The sequence below is a fragment of the Merops nubicus genome, unplaced genomic scaffold, assembly GCF_000691845.1.
Source record: "Merops nubicus isolate BGI_N331 unplaced genomic scaffold, ASM69184v1 scaffold2158, whole genome shotgun sequence".
NCBI lineage: Eukaryota > Metazoa > Chordata > Aves > Coraciiformes > Meropidae > Merops > Merops nubicus.
Window position 1 is genome coordinate 912 of NW_008624916.1, and position 20771 is coordinate 21682.

A 20771-nucleotide genomic window follows, 5' to 3' on the forward strand; every position below is an offset into this window, starting at 1 on the left:
ATAGACTACCAGGCATGGGACAGAGCTGTTAAGAACCTTATTTGGACTTTGAGGAATAATGCTATGTGGAAGGTGTGAGGGAAGCACTCTGTGATGTGAGGATGCTCTTTTGAAACACTGAATACCTTCATTACATGTCTTTTTTTCAGCTACAAATGCAAGAAGTGAGAGAATTTTCACTGGAATGTATGAACAGAAGAAGAGGATCACAAAACAAATGCCATATGTCTGGATACTAGTTTTTCAGTGCATTTTTTATATCGTATTTTCTTTTAAAGATTCAAAATAACTTTCTTCATAGAGGACAAACAAAAATATCCAGCCATACGTACATATGAACTGAAGCTTCAGAAGAGTGTAATTTCGTGTCTCACCGCTGGATGGTGATGCACAACTTATTTTAGTGAACGTGATGAAGGCAGCATTGTCTAAGGATACAGTACTGCTGGGACAAATGATATTCTCTGTTAAGCTAAAGACTGAGACAAAACCAAAACCAGGACACTTGTGGACACACAAACCGTTGTTCATGATCATTTGCTCATTTTTTTAATTACTTCAACTGAGCTAAAACTTTATTTACAGCATTAATTGTTTCAGATTTAACCGGTGAAACACAAACTAGAATCTGTGGGTTTAAATTACCTGTGAAAACTGGAGGAAAATAAAAGTAAGATCATCTGCTCCAGCTAACAATGTATTTGTCTCACATGAAATCCTTACTGCATAGAGTCAGTGATATCCCATCGCTGCATTTGCTCTCTGGTGTGTTCTTTACTTCTGGTTATCTTTTTAGCTGTACCGTTTTAGTCTCTTTAGGAAGTGTTTATACCATTTTATATCAAAAATCACTGTGTTCATATGGAGAAAGGTATAGAAAGAGAGAACAAGATGTTAAACATCTATGGACTACAGACATCTGTAGGTCAGGCTCGTACCTGTCAGTTGATTTGCTCTGTGAAGAGCTCTCAGTGAAAGCAGGACTCTGTTTTGCTGTGGACTGAAGTCACTAATGGATGGGGGGACATCCCCTTCAATAAGCATCCTCTGGGGCAGGGAAGCCTGGAAGGTATTTGTGGTCAGTAGATCTGTAGAGAAGTGTGTGGCCGCAATGAAATCAACACCATTAGCCCAGTCTTCACTAAAATTTGCTTCTGGGTCAGAAAAATATTTTAAGCTGAAAGAGATAAAAATAAAAGTGTAACAGATAATTGAAATCCCCTGCAGGACACTCTAGTCAATCATTTATCCCAAATGTGGTTTATTCAGTATAAAATCCTGAGTGGTCTCAGTGCCATGGTGATTTAAAGCCTCCTTCAGTAATTTATACCAAATTTCTCCTGACATCCCTGCCTTGGTCCAGACTAATCACAGGTACTCCTCCTTCAAGCCCTGGCTCCCAGAAAGGAATCAGTGTCTTCTTTTAAGCCCACAGCCTGCCCACCCATCACAGCCTGGGCAGCCATCTCTCACTGGTCATCCCATGCTCTGAGAAAGATGAAGGAAGAGCCTAAAGAGAAGAGGCCCAATGTAAGAAAGCTCTTGTGGACTTTTTTGGGTTACTTTCCTTCCGAGGGGGCATGCAGGTGGGAAGGTTCCCCTTGGCCACCTCTGTCATCCCTGTACCTGTCCTGGAACTTGGGCAGCGCACAAGCAATGGAGCTGACATGTGCATTCCACATGAGGTGGAGCGCATCATCCAGTTTGAAGGAGAACGTTGCAGGGCTCCCAGCTTCATGTTCTGTAGATAACAGATACTGCAACAGGGAGAAAAAAAAGGCAGAGAAAGAGGTAGAAAGTTTAAATCCAATTTTTTTTTAATTTTTTTTTATTTTTTTTTTAGATTTATGCTCATACCTTACAAAATAGTAAGTTTGCAAGCTAAGGGAAATTTCTTTTGAAATTTCTTTTAAGAAAATTATCCTTAACAGTTATCATAATGGCTAGCTGATGATTAGAACTTTTATAATAACTTCTGAAACATACTGCTTAGGAAAAATAATCTTAAGAAAACAAATCCAGTCTTGCTCCTAAAACCTCTGCTTTTGCACACAGTTGCCAAGAAGGACTTATGGTTTAAATTTTCTGATCAGTATCAATTAATTGACTACCAACAAAAATGTTGAATACAGAATTTTATTTATAAAAATAGTTACTGATATAGGAAGAAATGTTGTAATCTTTGGGATTAGAGAACAGCTGAATGCAGAGGAGAGAATATCTACTCATATAAATAAGTGTCCTTCTGAATGAAGCTTTAGCATTTTCAGTTTTTAGATGTTAAAAAAAATAAATGAACACTATAAAACAAATGCAAGGCCTTTTCTTAAGGGTAATGTTCTATCTTGAATGCTTATTTTGCATTGCTAACATAAGCAGTATGGGAAAAATACAAATATAACTGTTAACAAGTCTGTTGGGACACACTCCAAAATAATTATCTTAAAGGAAGTAAAAAATCCATAACCTGTAAAAATCCTGACCTTCTCTCACTCACTTTATGCTATGCTTTTCATCTTTTCTGCTTGTTACTTTTATATCAAATTGTTACTGAAAGCAAACCAAGTTCTCTGCATCTTAGAAATAAAAAGTAAAAATAGTTTTTAAAGGTAATATTCCGATATCATTTCCTACAAACCATATATATAAATATACATAAAAAAAAGTATAATTATTTACTTCAAAATAGGCCTTCCATTCATCCATGAGCTTGGGAATGCGAGACCGGCAGTCAACAACACTATAACAGAAATCATCTCTTTGCGCCTCTGGTGTCAATATTTCTATCTCATACTGCAGCTGCCCAAAGAGACCAGCCTCCACTGCCCCCAGAAAGGGTATGACAGCCAGGTAGTAGTTCATACCTGTAACGATGATTTAAACGGAGGAGGTGTTAACCACAAGCAAATGAAAAATTCCCACACAGAACAACAAACACTCTCCCATACCACATGCAACCATTTCAGATGGCCACTGATACAATCGTGTTCAGTGGTTGGAAATATGGACTGAAATGCACCAGTGATGACATCTGTATTTTCTTAGATGGTTTGTAATATTCATTTATATATTGTCATGTAATAGCCTTGCATGAGCTGACAGTGTGCTTGTTATACATCACAGGGAAGGGTAAACAACTGAAAAAAGATCTTTGTAGGTTGTCACAAACAGGACATCAAAAGTCTCTCAAATACTAGTTGCAAACTGAATACAGAAAGACTAAGAGATACTCCATGAGTATTGTTTGTATTAAAAACGCTCTTAGAATCATAGAATCATTAAGGTTGGAAAAGACCTCTAAGATCATCAAGTCCAACCATCACCTAACACTACCATGACCACTAAGCCAGGTCCTGAAGGTCCATGTCTACACATTTTTTTAACATCTCCAGGGATGGTGACTTCACTGTCTCCCTGGGCAGCCTGGTCCAATGCCTCACCACTCTTGCAGTAAAGAAATTTTTCTGACCATCCAATCTAAACCTGCCCTGGGGCAACTTGAGTCCGTTTCCTCTTGTCTCACCACCTCTCTCACCTGGGAGAAGAGACCAACACTCACCTCACTACAACCTCCTTTCGGGTAGTTGAAAAGAGCAATGAGGTCACCTCTCAGTCTCCTCTCCTCCAGACTGAACAACCCCAGTTCCCTCAGCCACTCCTCAGAAGACATGTTCCCAGATCCTTCACCAGTTTTGTTGCCCTTCTCTGGACCTGCCCCAGCACCTCAATGTCCTTCTTATACTGTGGTGCCTAAAACTGAAAACAGTATACAAGCACTTCCCCAATCCTGCTGGTCACACTCTTTTTGATACAGGCCAGGATGCCATTGGCCTTCTTGGCCACCTGGGCACACTGCTGGCCCATGTTCAGCCAGCTGTCCACCAGTACCCCGAGGTCCTTTTCTGTCAGGCAGCTTTCCAGCCACTCCTTCCCAAGCCTGTAGTGTTGCCTGGGGCTGTTGTGACCCAAGTGCAGGACCCGGCACTTGGCCTCGGTGAACCGCATGCAGTTGACCTCAGTCTATCAATTCAGCCTGCCCAGATGATGACGATGATAATAATAATAGAAAATAAGTTTTTTCCCCTTTAAAAAAGATTTTGGTCACTGCAAACTGCTTGGAAATTATCTCATCTTGTGTGTTTAGTTTATTTTAGGTGTTTGGTGTGATCCATAATTTGGATCAGTCAGATCCCACATGTAGGAAACCCTGTGCCAGATCACATCTCAGAGGGTGTGCTCTTAGGGATATTTGATATTACTTATTTGAAAGGAAGATTTTAGATTCTCCTCTTAAGTGTGTCCTCTTTGTAGAAATAAAGCTCAATAACTTTCAGTGAAGAAAAGCCTGAAGACCAGCTCTTCTTCCTTTTGGCTGTGTACGCCTGAGGCATTGTGCTGAGAAGCTGTATGCTCACGCTTGTTCTCAGGGGCACAGACAGCCTAGGTATTTTGTACACAGTCCCAGCAGTAAGGACCACAGTCATTGAAACCTGACCACCTACCAAATCCTACTCAAGGGAAACCATTGTTCCACCTCCTGTATGTGGCCTGGCTGGAAATTCAGGAGGAAATCTATGGCCAGTCAGAAGAGCAAAGGAAAAGACTCAAGTGATGAGAAGACAGTGTCACACTGAGTGTCATTCCTAAGCTGGATCTTGCTTCTTGTTCACTGTTTTCAGAAGAAGTGTTGAAGCCTGGATTTCACATCAGAGAGTGCTTACATTCTTTCAAGTGGGCTTCAATATATTACATAATTGTACCTGCTTGGGTGATTCAGAGGGCAGAAAACAATGCAGGAAAGGATTATACTGTATAATACTCTAAGAAAAAAGGGCTGAAGTTCTTAAGCAGTGAGTGTCTCACACCTAGAGGTCTGTTAAATGTGAGTTTCTGGTTTAAGCTCATTCCTGGCTTTATATGTCTACTCATGCCAGAGAGGCCTTCCCCGAAGGCCAGCCAAAACTGCTTACATCCTCAGAACAGTAAGAGACATTTCTATGCAGTCTGAAAGACGTTTTGCACATTCCTTCTGTAAAAGGGTAAATCAAGGCTGAGTCTGTATGCTCTCTGGAGGCAACAAAATTGGTATCAAGCAACCGTGTAGTGTTGATAAGTAAACAAAAAGCATAATGCAAATACTGAGAAAGTGAAGATGGTAGTTTCTATTCCAGGAAGGTCCCCTGCATGCACAAGGCTCTGCAATGATCCTTGCTATTTGTTACTGCTTGGCATGCCTTCCCACAGAGCATCTAATGCTAGCCACTCACACAGATGGAAAACTGCAGTTGGGGTGAATATCACAGTGAGCTTTGGATTTACTCTAAATATATATTTTAAATGTAGTCTATGCATATGCCTTTGTTAATTTGAAGATATATACATTTAATTGCTGGCTCACAGCCAAAAGCTCCATTGGCCTCTACAGCAAAGCCCTCGTGTGGCACGGAAGGGACAGAGCTGTTTGCTGAGCCCACCAGCAGGTCTGCTGAAAAGGGAAACTTGTGAAAGGACAACAGGGAAGCTGAGGGAGTAAGAGACAGGAGCGACAGAGGGAAAATGTGCTACAGGAAAGAGAATGTGAGGCTTTCCCTTCCATAGGAAGGGAAAGAATTGTCATGGTTACAGGGGCTGGGACCAGTTTATCCTTATGTGGGTAGAACCAAAACTGTGTATTCTATACTCTCTATGTCAGTGCTCATGGGCTGTTAAGAAAATCATGGGTAGCAGCTGCCCAGGACAGACCTCACACCCCAGGCTATAACAGATAAGGAAAGAGGTTCAAGGTCAGGGGAGATGTTAACCCCTTCCCACCCAGCAGGAGGAGTCCTCCCTGTTAATGGGCCCATCCATGCCTCGCCCCATGACTCATACAGAACTCCCCCCAGGAGCTATTTCTGTTTAATGGACCATCAAGGACCCACTGCATGACTCATAGACTGATATCAACCCATTGTGAGATGCTCCACCCAGGGGGAGGAGCCAAGTGCTCCCACCTGGATATAAACTGGGGTTCAGGACAGCACAGGGGGCCTTACCCACTGGATTTCCAGAGGACAAGAGCTACCAGATCTTTTCTACGAGACCACTGTTTCATCTGGACTGCTACCACCACCCTAACTACAGAGTGTCAGGTTGTATTCTGACTCTGTTTGTGGTTTTCCTTTGTATTATTGCTTTTATTTTTTTTTTTCTCATTAAATTGTATTTCTGACTTGGAGTCTCTCACTGGTTTGTTTTCAAACCATTACAAGAATATTTAAAATGGAGGATTTACAAGGCCTTTTACATCCTTAAAAAAATTAAATTAATTTGCATCATTTTATTGCCTTCAACTATAAGTAGGGATTATGATCTATAGGTTGGTCTTGTCTTTTTTCCCCTAACTGTGTTGGTTCCATTATTTAAAAATAGAAGATAAATTTTCTAAAAGAGTTGGAGATCTATTTTCAGAAAAAAAATGAGTCTCTAAAAATATGGACTTTGACTCAGATCAGGGAAGAAAGATTTTTTTTTAAATAATGTGTTCACTTAACTTTTGAAAAATGGAAATAAAAACATTTTTTTGTGGACTGTTTGGACTGGTTGGGATGTGTTATTCAATTTCTGTAGGCAAATTAATAAAATATTTTTGGTTAACCAAATGAGAAAATTGAACGGTTGTTTATATTTTTTCATGGGCTCTGAAAAAAATTGCCTTGTAAGATGAACTCTGGAAATCTAGGTGTGCGTTGTTGTTTGAGGAGTCTGCTTTCATATAGATGCTGGCTGTAAAAAATGCTAGAAGGAAATAGGCTGCATGTGTTCATGCACATGAGGCAGAGAGCATTGTGGTATTCTTGCTTTTTCTACTGATGCTACAAGTGTTGTTCATTGGGCTTCCTTGTGCAACAAGAAATAGACATCCTTGAGTTACTTGTGGCACTCCAGATATTTTCCTCTCCCTTTCTGCAAAGCTCTTATCTAGAAGTGGATAACTGGTTTTTCCTCTCTTTGTAAAAAAACTGATTACAGTATCCTGTCTTGCCCCGTACTAGTTCTTCCATGATCCTGGTAGTGGATCTATCCTTAAGTCTCGCAGGAGTGCCACATCTACCAAGAATGATATAATGCTCACAGCTGGTCCTTCAGTAGAGTTTTCAGTTGGCCTTTTCTCTGTACTACCTAGTGGGAACATGGTTCCAAATTTCATACCACTAACACTGAGATGACACTTTTACCTGCGATGTACATTTGCTTAGGTGTAATGGACAGACCCATTCTCCTGGTACACCTATGATAAACATTTTTACAAATGAAATCTATGTGTCTCTCAGGCTAAGAGAAACCATGTATTAACTTGATCTCTCCAGTTCAACAGAGCAACATATGAATGGCGTAAATTATCAAAAGTGTCCATGAATTTTTGATGTTTTGATTTTTGGGAAGACTGAATTATCTGGATGTGTATTTTTAGAGATATTGAGGGAAGCACAGAAAACGTCACGGGAATTGACACTGGAAGTTCAGGTCTTTACCCTTCTCTCTCTGTCTGTCACTATCTTCAGTTTCTTGCTACTTACTGGAATAATGAAAAAATTTTACAAGAATTTTAACCTACCAGAACTCCAAAGCCCATATTAAAGTGAACAGAATTTGCTTCACAGCTCATGTGCATCAGGTCAAAGTATAAACTAAGCTTTAGCTAAGTACTTGAAAGCCTGCTGGATAAATGTCAGTGAAGATATTATGAAGATAATCATAGAATCATAGAATGGCTTAGATTTGGAGGGACCCTAGAGATCATCTAATCCAGCCTCCCTGCCATGGGCAGGGACACCTCTTAACTAGACTAGGTTGCTCAACGTCTCATCCAACCTGGCCTTGAACACCTACAGGAGGGGGCATCCACAACCTCTCTGGGCAAACTATTCTAGAGTCTCGCCACCCTTGTACTGAAGAACTTCTTCCTAAGATCCAGTCTAACCCTTCTCTCCTTCAGTCTAAACCCATTTCTCCTTGTCCTGTCTCTGTACACTCTTGTGAAAAGTCCCTCTAGCCTTCCTGTAGGTTCTCTTCAGTTGTGAAGTTTTTTGCATATTGATGGGCACAGTCTCCTTTTATTTCATTCTCTGTAGCCTACTGACAACAGTGAAGTTGTCAAGGTGTAGCTGAAGGCAGAAAAGTCCTGTCAGATTTGTATTTGAAGTGCTGAGGTCAAAATCCCTAGTCCTGAATCAAGTTTGACATACAGATGATGTCCATAACCAGGCAGGAAAGACCGTCTTGGTTTTCTCTCAAGGCCTGGTCAACCTTGGGTGAAAACCAATTAGGAAATTAACACCAGGTGTTCTGCCTCTAAAGTTAACAGTATAAAGGCCGGCTTTGCTTACAGTGAGTGTGCTATGGAGGGTTTCCTGTTGGTGGAAGAGCTTCCTGACTCTCTGTTACAAGCAGAGCTCCCAGTGATCATGGGACACCACCACTACCAGGACAGAAAGAGGGTCATGTATGTAATGATGCTGTTTCTTAACAATTATTGTATAATTGGAATTGGGCTAAAGACCTGGCTTCTTACTTGGTTCCCTCTTTTCTTTGCTTTGTCATACACTGAGTGAATCCACTGATTGCTTTATTTCTCTGGTTGTTGGCCATTTCATATTCTTCCTGTATACTTCAGAAAGGGAGGGAAATTTCTGGCTCTTGTGCTTCCTGTTGATGATGGTGTCCTTCCTATTGGGGTATGCAGTCAGCAAAAGAGTAATACAGATGGAGAAGAAAGAACCACAATGATTCTTGCTTGACATTCTCACACTTTTAGTTTGAAGTACTAGTGTCTAAGATGAACAAACCTGCTCTGGATGAGTTGAAAACTAATTTCTAATTATTCTAATGTCTACAAATATAGACATATGTCATGGTGTTTGCCACTTATTTTTATGCTGTAAACATTCTTAAGGCTACAAATGTGTATTTTTTTCCTTCCTCAAATAAGCTGTCAATTAACTTATATTTGCTCACCAACACTTAGGTGTTTTGCTGCAAGTTTTTGAAAGAGAATTATGTAGCACTGAAATTATCTTGTAATGTAGAACTCTAACAGGAAGAAAGATTCTAAATTGCCTTCTAGGATACTAATCATATTTTAAAGAGCAGTATAATAGTATATACTTACAAGACCACCAGCTTCTTACAGATATGCATAGAAGGTCTCCATCTTTATAGCCACAGGAAGTCACATGGGAAGGATCTGCCAATCTTCCTGAATGAAAAGAAATAATACACCAAATAAATATTCTTCATACAAGAAATCCCACCAAGGTAAAAACAAAGGACTAAAGCATGCAGAGTTTTGCTCAGAGAAGCAGAGCAATTACTGTTGCTTTGCTTCATAAACTATTTCCTAGAGTAGTTGAATTTCTCAGTCAATACCTCATGAAGTGCATAATAATTTGATTGCATTTTACAGTTCAATTTATTCCTTACTGTAAATGTATTCTGGGAGCTTATGGAACTATCTGAAAGTAGGATATCAGAGTGATAGTTTTTATGGAGATAGAAGTATAAATATACTTACAAACACATGCATAGCTGATGCATCATTTTTCAATAGATGCAGAGCTGCTAGTGTAGGAGAGCTGATTAATGAGCAGAATAGCACAAATTAAATGTGCTAGCAATTGTCTCACCTAATTAGGTTTTGTGATACAGAATCCCTTTCAGTTTAATGATGCATACCAACATGGTCTTACTGTGAAGCTAAGCATGCAAATATTGATGTACCTGATTAGCAGGTTTTTCAGGCATCTATACTGTAGCAAACATGCAAGACATTTCATAATTACTTGTAACAGCATGTAAGACATATTTTACTTTAAGCATGTGACATGTAGAAGCAGCCTAATTCCTGAAAGCATAATATATACTATGTTGTAATTAGTCATGTGGTGAGTCAGGACTCACTACCATAGTCAGATCCAATAACTTGAGCTCTTCCAGAACTCTGCCCTGAAGAACCAGCTGAATAATGACAGTGCCATTTCTGTCAGTTAAAGAACGTAATGGGATTTAGTTGTGAAAAACAAACCAGATTTTCTGATACTTCTGAAGAAGAGATGATCATGAGCCATATGCATTATCCTAGTTATTTATCCTCTCTAGCTGACTGGACAGAGCTTGTACTTTGGGGCCTGTTAGCTGCTCAAGCCTCTATCTTTCAGTAGCAGAGCACTGAGAATAAATTTGCCATGGAATGCAGTTCAACAGGATATTTTTTTAAGTGAGAAGTGTTTGGTTTTTTTTTTATGTATACAGGCATATTTTTTTAAGCTTCCACTTCCACACAGAATGTCAGAAATAGGCAGCAGTAGCTTACTGGTGTACCAAGAGGACAAACAGAAAGATAAAGGAAAAGAAGAAAGACAACAAAATGTTGCAGAATTGTACATGGGATTTACCAAAGGTGTTAGCCTAGGTGTTTTGAAAAAGTGAATAGTCTTCGGCAGCACTGGTGATAATTCTAAAACGTGTATAAATTTCTCAAAGCTGCAAGCACTAGTCCCACTTCCAGGTCTACATTCCAGTTTCATTCTCTGGTCCCCACTATTCCTTGTGTCTAACATGATTGTTATTTCAGTCTTTGGGTCTACCCAAATTATCTATGTCTCTCTCTGTATTGACAGTGCCTCCCAGCTGTATGTCATTAGCAACTATTTGCAATCTCATCAGCAAGATTTGCTATTTTTTGTGTCAAGATTGTTAATTGAAAAGCTAAATGCAGTTGTTTTCAAGAATTGTAATTGAAGAACTCTGAACATATCCTCCATTTAGCTGTAAACTTCCCTTAGTAACACTAGCTACTAAATTCTGCTTCAGATTTTCCTTTGCTAGATTTGCAATTCCCTTTTTCATTGTTTTGTAAAGCATCATTAAAAGCTTTCATGTAATGCTTTGATTTTACAAAGGGAGGAAACACATTTCTGGATTTTGGTAAAATGTCGTTTATATTATAAAAGAAGATATCAAGTTAGTCTGACACAATCTATCTTGGATTCACAAACTGTGTTTTATCCCTTTTTATATTTACCTTCATGTCTTCAAATACTTTCTTCTATACATATTCTAATGTCTCACCTGCTGCTGATGTAAGAGAGAGGGTTTTTTGTCCTTATCCCATTTTTCCTTCTTAAATATAGGTGCAACCTTTCTTACTCTTTGGACATCTAACACTACCTGAATCTTTCTTTAGGTTCTTGGTCCTTGATTTGTACTTCTTTATGTAAATTCTTCCAAGTGGGGGTAGAAATTATCCAGTTTCCTCAGTCTGTGAAGGCAGGATTCTCAGTTTAGCTCTGTCTCCCAAATGACAATTTCTATTTCCACAATCTCATTCCTGTCAGCCATGCTGTCTCAACATCACTGTCTCTACTGTAGATTTAGGCAGATTATCGATTTCATTTAAAGTCCATGAGTAGTTACTGCAAATCTTTGTACCATTCTTAACAACTTCATTTGCATTTTTTTGGTTTGTATAGGACCGTGTCTATAAAAATATTTTCCTAGGAACATAACTTTCATGATCAGACATAATTGTTAATTCAACAATTTTAGTAGTATTTTTAAGGATCTGCTGTCTTGCACCCACCATGAACTCAAATCTTTCTTTTGTTTGCTCAAGCTTATTATGTTGAAATACAAATGCTCTACTCATTCCTCATTAATCTAGCCAGCTTCCTATCTGAATTAGGTTTAACCAGTGGCTAACCTCATTACTGTATGCTGCAAAATGATATCTTTCTTTCCTGGTTTGGAGTAGAACAAAACTAATTCTGTTTAGTAATTTTACTTTTCAGTTAAAGCTCTTCTAACTGCACTTTCTGAAGCTAGCAGCATATTTTTGTAGAGAGTGTCTGCTTCTAGCAGTGATAATGCTCTGTGTTTAGAGTTACCACCTAGGATTGGTGTGCAGACCAAGGTCACTGCTAAATCTTGTGTATCACATGGAAGGGGACAGAAGGTAAAAGTTGTACCTGCAGGGAGGATTGGACAAGAGAAGTGACCCTAAATTCACCAATGGGGTATTCCATCCCATATCTTTCATATTTAGTATGAAAGTTGAAGGATCACCATGGTCAAGCCCTTCTGCCTCCCTTCCACCTTCTGGCTTGCTTTTGCTGCTCCTGCAGTGGCTGGCATCTGAGGAGGACTTCATCCATTCTGCCTTTGATCCTGAGCCACATGTTCATGAACTGAGTTCCAGAATCCAGCTCCTGTACCCAGCTGCCCTCTGTGGCTGAATCCAGCCTGGGACTTTTCCCCAGGGCCTGCTCCACAGCATTGGGGCTGATGGTGACCTATTGCCATTGGGGGGGGTTGGGTTTGATACTGTTTTTTATATATTGGCATATATTTAATTTTTTAATTATTATTACTATTATTAGTAACAGAAGCATTAAAGCTGTTTCACTTTTCTAATCTGTAAGTCTCTCTCCCTTAATCCCTTTCTCTTCCCCCTTGGGGAAGGGGAATGGGTTAACACAGAGCATCTGTTACAGGTCTAGGGGCAGTCCTGACTCTAAACCTTGACACCCCCTTATCCATTTGTCCTTTAGCTTCTCACATTTTTCACTGTAAATCTTTCCAGACATGTGACATTTCTCCTTCTACTACTTTTTTTAACTTTATGATCATATAACTTCAAAAGTACATCTCCTTGTCTAAGGACCAGTCCTCTGACTCTTTTGCAGCTGAGAATAAGTATTTATCTGTCTGTGCAACCAGGTGCAAATCTTCCTCTCATCTACTGTGTCCCTCATGTCTATTTGGGAACTGTCATTACAACCAGGCACATCTTTACTTTGTGGATTGGGCCATGCTACGTAACTAGATTCTTTCCAGCAGGTCACCATTCAAGTGTGGCTTCTGCATCCAGTCATCTTTGCATCTGACACACACTGGCTGAAGTCTTCTGCTGCACCAGTCATCCCCTTCACCTTCCTTTTTTTTTTTTTTTTTTTTTCCTATACATAAAGAAGGAAAAGGGGAAAAAGCTTGCCTAAACTCCAGCCAAGTTCTTCCTGCTGCTGTGTGTTAGCCAGCTAGTTGTCTGCTTAGATTTTGCTTACTCTTCCTCCATTTTTTCATTTTGACTTGGGTAATTTTCCTTTAGGTGTGACTATGTGCTGGCAGCCTTCTTTCACCACCAGTGGCAGCACCTCTGGCTTCCTTCAAACATACAGCTTGAACCAAATCCCCACCTCACAAAACTAAAGATTATAACCAATTAAAGAAAACAACAAGCAGCTAGATGCATCTGCTATGCCTGTTTACCATTAGGCACCAGTTTCTGAAAACATTACTGACTCCTATTCCCTTCTTCCCACCTGTATTGGTTGCCAGAACAAGACAAGTCGAGTCTGGCTTTGAACGGAAAGCTTCACTGCCAGCTGTGTGTTAAGCAGCATGTGGGAGAATGCATTATCTGAAAAAGCCCTTTAAGATATTGCAGCCTTAGCCTCAAGGGACCTATCAGAGTTGTTTCTGTGTGTACTTCACCAGTATGGCCAACAAGCAAACAAGAATGACTGCCCCAGAGAATAACCATGAGTAGTTGGACATAATTTTAAAAACAAAGAAATCAAACAGAACTAAGTTCTGTAAAAAACACATTTAAAAAATAATGATCCTAAATGGATCACTTTCCTAAGTGGAAACATTCTCAGAGGGAGCTGTGGACTTTTAACTAAGTCATGAAACTCAAACCATCAACAGTAGATCACAACATTAACAACCAAAAAAAAAAGACTCTTAGTTAACAACTTAAGAACAGCACTACAGAGTGGAGGCCTTGAAATCTACCTACTATAAATGAGAGCAACTAGGAATATATTTTCAAAGATCTTCAGCTAACTGAAGTATTGCCCATTTAAATCACAGATCTTTTGGGTTCTGACCTGTTCTATGCATAGCAACACTTTTTCCTCTTAGGAAGTTTAATAGCTATTGCTATTAAATTGCTATTAAATTGGCAGCTTAGCTCAGTATGCTAAAATTTACATCACAAAATTTACATCAAGCTATTCTAAGCTTGTGAGGCAGAAATCTTGGAAAGGATGGCCCAGAGCAGATCTAGTAAACACTGCTGTTTCAGCATCTGAAGGATATAACTCATACCTGTATGAAATTGCCACCCATGCTGCAATGGTAATCCCCAGAGAATATTGCCAGAATTTTGGGATCCAAATGTGGCAAAATATTTGGCTGAAGATTTCAGTAAGGCCTTATACATTCCCAGTCGTTCTACATAGTTCCAAGCATTGATGATGATTTTGTTGCCCTTTATTGGGAAATCTAGCAGGTTTTCATGGGCAAGGTCCCACAGAGGGGGATAGACCTCTTCTCCAGTGGCATCATTTTCACTCCATGCTGCAGCAGTTGCTGGACTCACGGTAACAGTCACTATAAGAAGAGCACATATGCTGAAGTAGGGCTGCATTGTGAAGATTTCTAACCCAGGTGTTAGTGGCTGCAGGGCTTTTATCATGAAAGGTGAGGGCTGGGCAAAAAAAGGGTGACTCACACACAGAGGTTTCTTTCTTCCCTCTTCCTTTCCAGTGACCCTGAGGTGGTGTTGCCAGATTAGCAAGCTGTGAGTAATGCTAAGTCTCCCACGTGGGATCTGGGAAGCAGCAGCAGATGTTTAAGAGGGATCAGTTTGAGCAGAAAATGTTCAGATTTATGCTTCTCACATCATATGCGCACCCTTCCAAAGGGCTGAGGTGATACAATACAGTCATGTTATGCAACTTTTTGTCCCTGTGTCTCTTACTAGCTGTCACTTTGTCTCACTAGTTCCTTCAGGTAAGGAGACAAAAATACCACAGAGCTCACCCCAAAACAGGCACAGGTTAGGTTAGGGCTGAGGTGCTCTGAGAAGGGTTGCAGGTGCTGACCAAGAACAAGTGATATAGGGCAGGTGCTGTCATTGGCACCTTTGTCTTTTGGCCTTGGAACAACTGCCTACAGCCTTCAGGTCACAAAAGCGTTGGAAGCAGCCAAATCATCCTGGTTGCAGGCTTTGAAGCACCTGGCTAGCTGTATTTTTAGTGTTTGTCTTGTGTGGAATTGGTAATTATAAAGACCTAAAGTCTCTTGCTAAAACTCCATAATCTTGTAGATGCCAAAGAGAATACAAAGGCCAACCCTCCACTGATAAAATCATTATCTGATGAAGTTAGACTCCAACAAAAATGAAACTCTGCAGTTACCTTCACCTCACCTACTTTTAGGACCTTATAATCTTCAGCTGCGATTTCTCAGATAAGCAATGGTTAAAAAAGAACTCATCAAACAAACAAATAATTTTTTATCTCTGTAGTCTTTGTTCTGCATGAGAAAAACTGCAAATGCCCTTTTTCTTTGAAGTATTTCTGTGAGTTTTGGCTGAGCTTTGTGCGCTTGAAGTTCCTTAAACCCTGGATGAGAGCAAGTCAAAATTGGCTGCAAACTTTTGACAATAAATTTAGAAAGATATGTATCAGTTCAATTAAAATTTTTTTCATAAGGAGAAGTAAATAGCATAATTTTTTGATGATCATTTTTTATTTTTGGCTCCACTACAGAGACAGAAAACCAAAGGCTTTTGCAACCCAACTGATGCTCAACAGAGATTAGCACAGCTCTGGGAACACTTTTCCTAATCATGCTGCTTCAGGGAGTTTTCAAATAATCAAGTTGTTCTTTTAGTAAGTTTCTATGGTGAGATTTAGCTAACCTAACTGTAGACATTTAAACATTAACCTAGCTATGTAGATTCCCTCAATAGCCAGAGCAAAGAATCAGGCATGTCCAGAATGTAACTCATTTAAAATACACCACTGGGAGATGTATTGCTCTTGACTGACTGTAGAGGGAGTGGAAATTACAAGTTTAGCTTTAGACATAGGAAAATACTTTAAAATTAAATAAAATGGGTATGGTTTTTACCTACATTTATATAATTCCTGAAATATTTTCAAAGGTACTTCTTTCTTGAAAGTAGATGTTCTGTTTAAAAAAATCCTAAGGATAAATGCCAAGAGCTGTGTTGTGTATGTGTAGATATAAAGCTCTAATTAAGGTACTGGGCAATAAGGCTCACCTGTAAAGCAAGGATGTTGAAAGGCTTTAGCTTGGGCATGAGACAGATGCAGGAAACCTGTGAACATATGCAATTAAACATACAAAGGTCATAATCACACCAGGGCAGATATTTTCGCTGGGACCATGGAGTGAGTAACAGTGGGTGTTATTTTTACCATCACTCTGTGTCCAGTCTGCGAGTCTGGACTCTCTCTGCCTTTCTATAATGAAGGAGGAGAGTTTGAGTTCTCCTAGTGAGATACACCAGTCATTTGCCTTACATGAGTGATTTCACTTCAGGTGCCTAAGGTAAAGAAATGTGAAAAACATCTTCATTTTTCACGGAGAGACCACATATTTACGTCATCATGGCAGATTATGTGTAGTAATTTGATGGGTTCCATATTTCTGTGAAACTCTATTGTGCATGAAAAACTTCCATGTAGGCAGGTAGACCTTATTAACAGCAGTCTCTACAAGCACACAAGTATGAATTACTAGTCTGCATGCAAAAATATGCTTTGTCATAGGACTTACAATAAAGACTTAAGATAAATTAATAGCATAATGCTTGCCATATATAAATTTTTTAGTTATTTGATAAAAAAAGTTTGTGCTATACACTAAATGGTAAACATAAACCAAGAATATGCCCACTGCTGAATTCCATCACTTTCTAAAGTCAGAGCCTTTTGCCTTATTATGGCAGAACCAACCCAGTTCATCTTTAAATAGTGAAGAATAATTTTAAAAATTAATTATAATATTTTGCAGGAACAGTATTTTTATTATATTAATTTTATAGCTCTTGCATAATTTTACCACTTCTTTGTGTGGGAAAACAAGTTGCTGAAGTTTTTGTAAGACTTTAAGGACAACAGCTTTCCTTTAAGAAATCTCTGCGCTGGCTTTTGCATTATGGAAACCAGTAATGTTGGTTTGTTGGCCCGAGCAGGGTGAGGAAAGAATTCATGTGACACCAGTTGGACTTGAGTAATGTTGGTGTTGGATCTTGAGTCATAGCATCCCTTCAAGGATGTCAGCTTTTTAAATAATTGGAAGATTAAGGAATACTGTTAGGAATGTCAGCATCACATTTCTATTTGCCAGTCTCTTAGTAAGTACTCTACGCAGTATGGCCATGCTCTTACACACATTGTAACAGAAACAAGTTCTGGAAGAGACTGTAGATAGTGATACATGGTAAATTCAGGTCTGATATGTAATAACTGTCAAGTTTCAAAAGAGAATACTAGTTTCTAGCTGAGCTGCAGAGTTTGCTTCAAGATAATTGCAGAAAAGCTGATAAGGATCAATTTGATCAGTTGAGGTGACTGTAAGAAAAAATGGCAGCCCACGTTTAAGTCTCAAAACTATCAAACCATAAAGTTTCTTAGTCCTGACAGGATGCACTGAGGAAGGAACTTGCAAGCCAGTGAGGAAGAGGCATTGGTACCCTCACTGGAATGAACTCAAAACCAACACAGAGCTGTACAGGTGAGAAAAACTTTGGCTAAACTGGGGATGTCACTATCCTTCAGTCATATAAAACAGCACTGAAAGGAAGAGTTCACCCACTTTCTTTTAGGGCAAATATCCTAAGGGGAAGAAGAATGAGTTTTCCTTTAGATGAGATACTGGTCTGGATGAGCCTCCCTGTCACTTGGCACCCTTTTTGTACGCCCTGACACTTCCACCACAGTGTTTGTGAATGCTCTTTGTGAGCTGTTCCAGAGCAAACAAGACTACACTGTAGCTAAAGGTGTTCTTCATGTACTTCACTGGATAAACTTGTAGCAGTGAATATGTTTAGGTTGCTTACAATCCCTGTTGCTCTTGTCTGCAGCTATGGCTTTGAGCAGACTTTCTTTTTGTCACAGGCCTTTGATATTTGGCAGAAAGGATCTCTCTGGTTCCACCATCCTCCAGCAACAGGAGGTTTTATAACCCCATGACAGGGTTATAAAAGCAATTGTAAATTGCTGCTTCCCTTAGGTGTGGTTGTGATTAAAGGTCACCAGCCAAAGCTCACAGCCACATGAGTGGACTCTACCACTAATGCAGCAACATGTGGTAAGAACATCAGGTATCTGAGGGGAAGTTATATTTTGTGTGTGGTGGACCTAGTATAAGGTGCTGCATCCTCATATCCTGGCAGCTCTACACATCCTTGGAGCTAAAATTTCTTTTCATTGCAAAACATCATTCTTGGGTTACCTATCAATCCTCTCATCTCCTCTGCAAAAGCCATCCCATGCTATCTGCTGATCTTGCCTCATCAGAAAGAGTAACCTGTGCTGCAGATCCTAACAATTCAGGCTTTAAATTGTGCTGATAAATCCTGTTGATTTATGTGGTCATAATAAAACACTCACTTCATTGTGGTTTGTTTTTTTTAAATAGGAACAATATACTGAATTGGTTAGATGACACAGTACCACCCCCAAAAAAAAAAAAAAAATCCTAAAACCCCCCCAAAAAAACAAAATTAAAATTAAATTTAAATAAACTTTTTATGAATAATGTTCCAAATCAAATCACTCCTATTTTAGGATATAGCATTTTCATAGTTGTTGTGGAATACTTACCATGTGCAATTTTTCTTTCCCAGATGAAGCAGTCATTGTCCATGAGGCTGGCTCTGTGAACAACAGGCTGGATAACTGGCTACAAAGACAAGCATAAATCCCATTTCCAGAGTTCCAATTCCTGAGAAGATGAACTACCACCAAGGTAAAAATATTGATTTAGGAGCTAGCCTATACAAAAGATATATAATGGGTACCTGATGCTGTCCCACATGTACTCTGTCTGATCAGAGTGCTCCAGATGAGTACAGACAATACTCAGATTTTCTAAGCAGGCTTGCTTGCTAGTACTTGCAGGACCAGTATTAAGGTATGTATATATAAAAACAAACAAAACACAAAACAAAACCTCTCTCCATCTGACCTAAAACAGGAAAATTTTAATTAAACTATATTTTCATTTTCATAATGATATTATGGAGGTGTATTTACCTTCTAGGTTAGTTCAGATGTTACCATAACGTTCATGTCTTTTTGTTATCTTCAGCTTAGAACATGAAGGTTAAACTGATCATGGAGTTAGATATTAGTACTTAACACCTAGAGATTTATGGTCTTCACCATCACCTCTTCAACCACACTTACCATAAAAGACATCATCCTTATTTACAACACACTATAGAATTCATTCCTTTGAGGCAGGCCACACAAAACCCCCACTCACTGAAACATATTTAAAATTTGGTGAAACCAAAATACGTAAATATATTCTTGAGAGCATTAGGGTTGTAAGCAATTGTCTAATGTAGGAAGATGAGAGTAAATTTTTCATATAGTATGTCTATTTTGTCTGAGATATAGTTATATAGTTACTCATATATTGCCCTAAGTCTGCTTATAAAGGAAATCTTTTGGCTGGTTTTGTTTGTTGTTGTTGTTGTGGTTGTTTTTTGTTTGTTTTTTTTTTTTTATATTGCTAGGGAAAAAGCAAACTACAAAAAAAGAGTATCAGAATCACGTAGAGTTTGTTTTTTTTTTTTTCAACCTTTCTTTATGCATCAATTTGTAAGACAAATTGACTGAACCTTCACTTGTATTTTTAGCATGGCATTTTAATTAGATGAAAATGAGAATAAGTGAGAATAATTAATTAGAAAAAATCAGCATAATGGGAAAGATTCATTAAAAGAAAGACACAAACATCCAAAGCAGTAAATCTGTAGCTAGATGCTAGCACCCAGATTAACTGATGTAAAGTATATTAAATGACAGCATCAATTAGAAACTTGGATCAAAACAGCTTTTTTGCCATTTGGAAGGAGTAAACAATTAATTCAGAAATTTAATTCCGGAGTTATTTTCACCTCTTGAAACTCAGAGTCTGCAGAGAAAATTTTCAGAGAACTGTGATCCATCTTCTTCCAGATGCAGCCATTTTCTTTAGATTGAAAAAATAGAAGGAAGGGGGAGGGGAGAAGCTTTCTTGCAAGAAAGGAAAGAAGAGCTAGCAAAATTCTTTCTCAAAGAAATAAATTAGTCTTTATTGTGCAAGCAGGGAAAATAAATTTTAGTACATGACAACTGGAAAGAATTGTAGTCAAATAAAAGATAGGGGGTATAAATAATCCTTATTTATTGCCTAATTTTGCTTCTGTCATGGGAATGAATAACACTCTTCTTGTTTCTAATTGGTATTCTGTGTTGGTATACAACACAGTAATTTGGTTCTGCTGTTTCGTTCTCAATGACAGAAGAAATAAGAGTGATTTTCAAGAAAAACAAATTTCAGTTTTATGTAAAGAAGTGTGAATAACTCACTAGAAACAAATTTCAAACCTATTTGATTAAATTAAAATGTATATTTAACATACTTTCTGCACCAAGTCAGTAATTTCTGAAACAAAACTATGGTACTGTAGACCTAGGAAAGCTAGAGAGTGAGCAAATGCATGAACAGATATTAAAAGAGAGAAATCACAGAATCATGGAATTTTAGAGATTGGAAGGGACCTCTGGAGATCAATCATCTCCAACACTGGTCTGCTGGTAAAGATTGAAAATGGCTTGGAGAGCACTTTTGCCAGCTCCCTTAGTATCCTTGGATGGCTCTCATCTGGCCCCATATATCTGTGTGTGTCTTAGTGGTTC

The 20771-nt window shown here is 38.8% G+C and overlaps 1 protein-coding gene across 1 annotated transcript; it reads right to left on the reverse strand.

The window, feature by feature from the left end:
* Nucleotides 1-938: 938 nt before the first annotated feature.
* Nucleotides 939-14470, reverse strand: LOC103777915 (chromosome unknown open reading frame, human C6orf58; the record flags this gene model as incomplete). The annotated part of the gene is made up of 5 exons (XM_008945479.1): nt 14149-14470; nt 9152-9238; nt 2680-2864; nt 1627-1757; nt 939-1177 (listed from the first exon to the last, which is right to left on the reverse strand). Coding segments are annotated over exons 1-5 (964 nt in total), but the record flags the coding sequence as incomplete, so codon positions are not given.
* Nucleotides 14471-20771: the final 6301 nt, after the last annotated feature.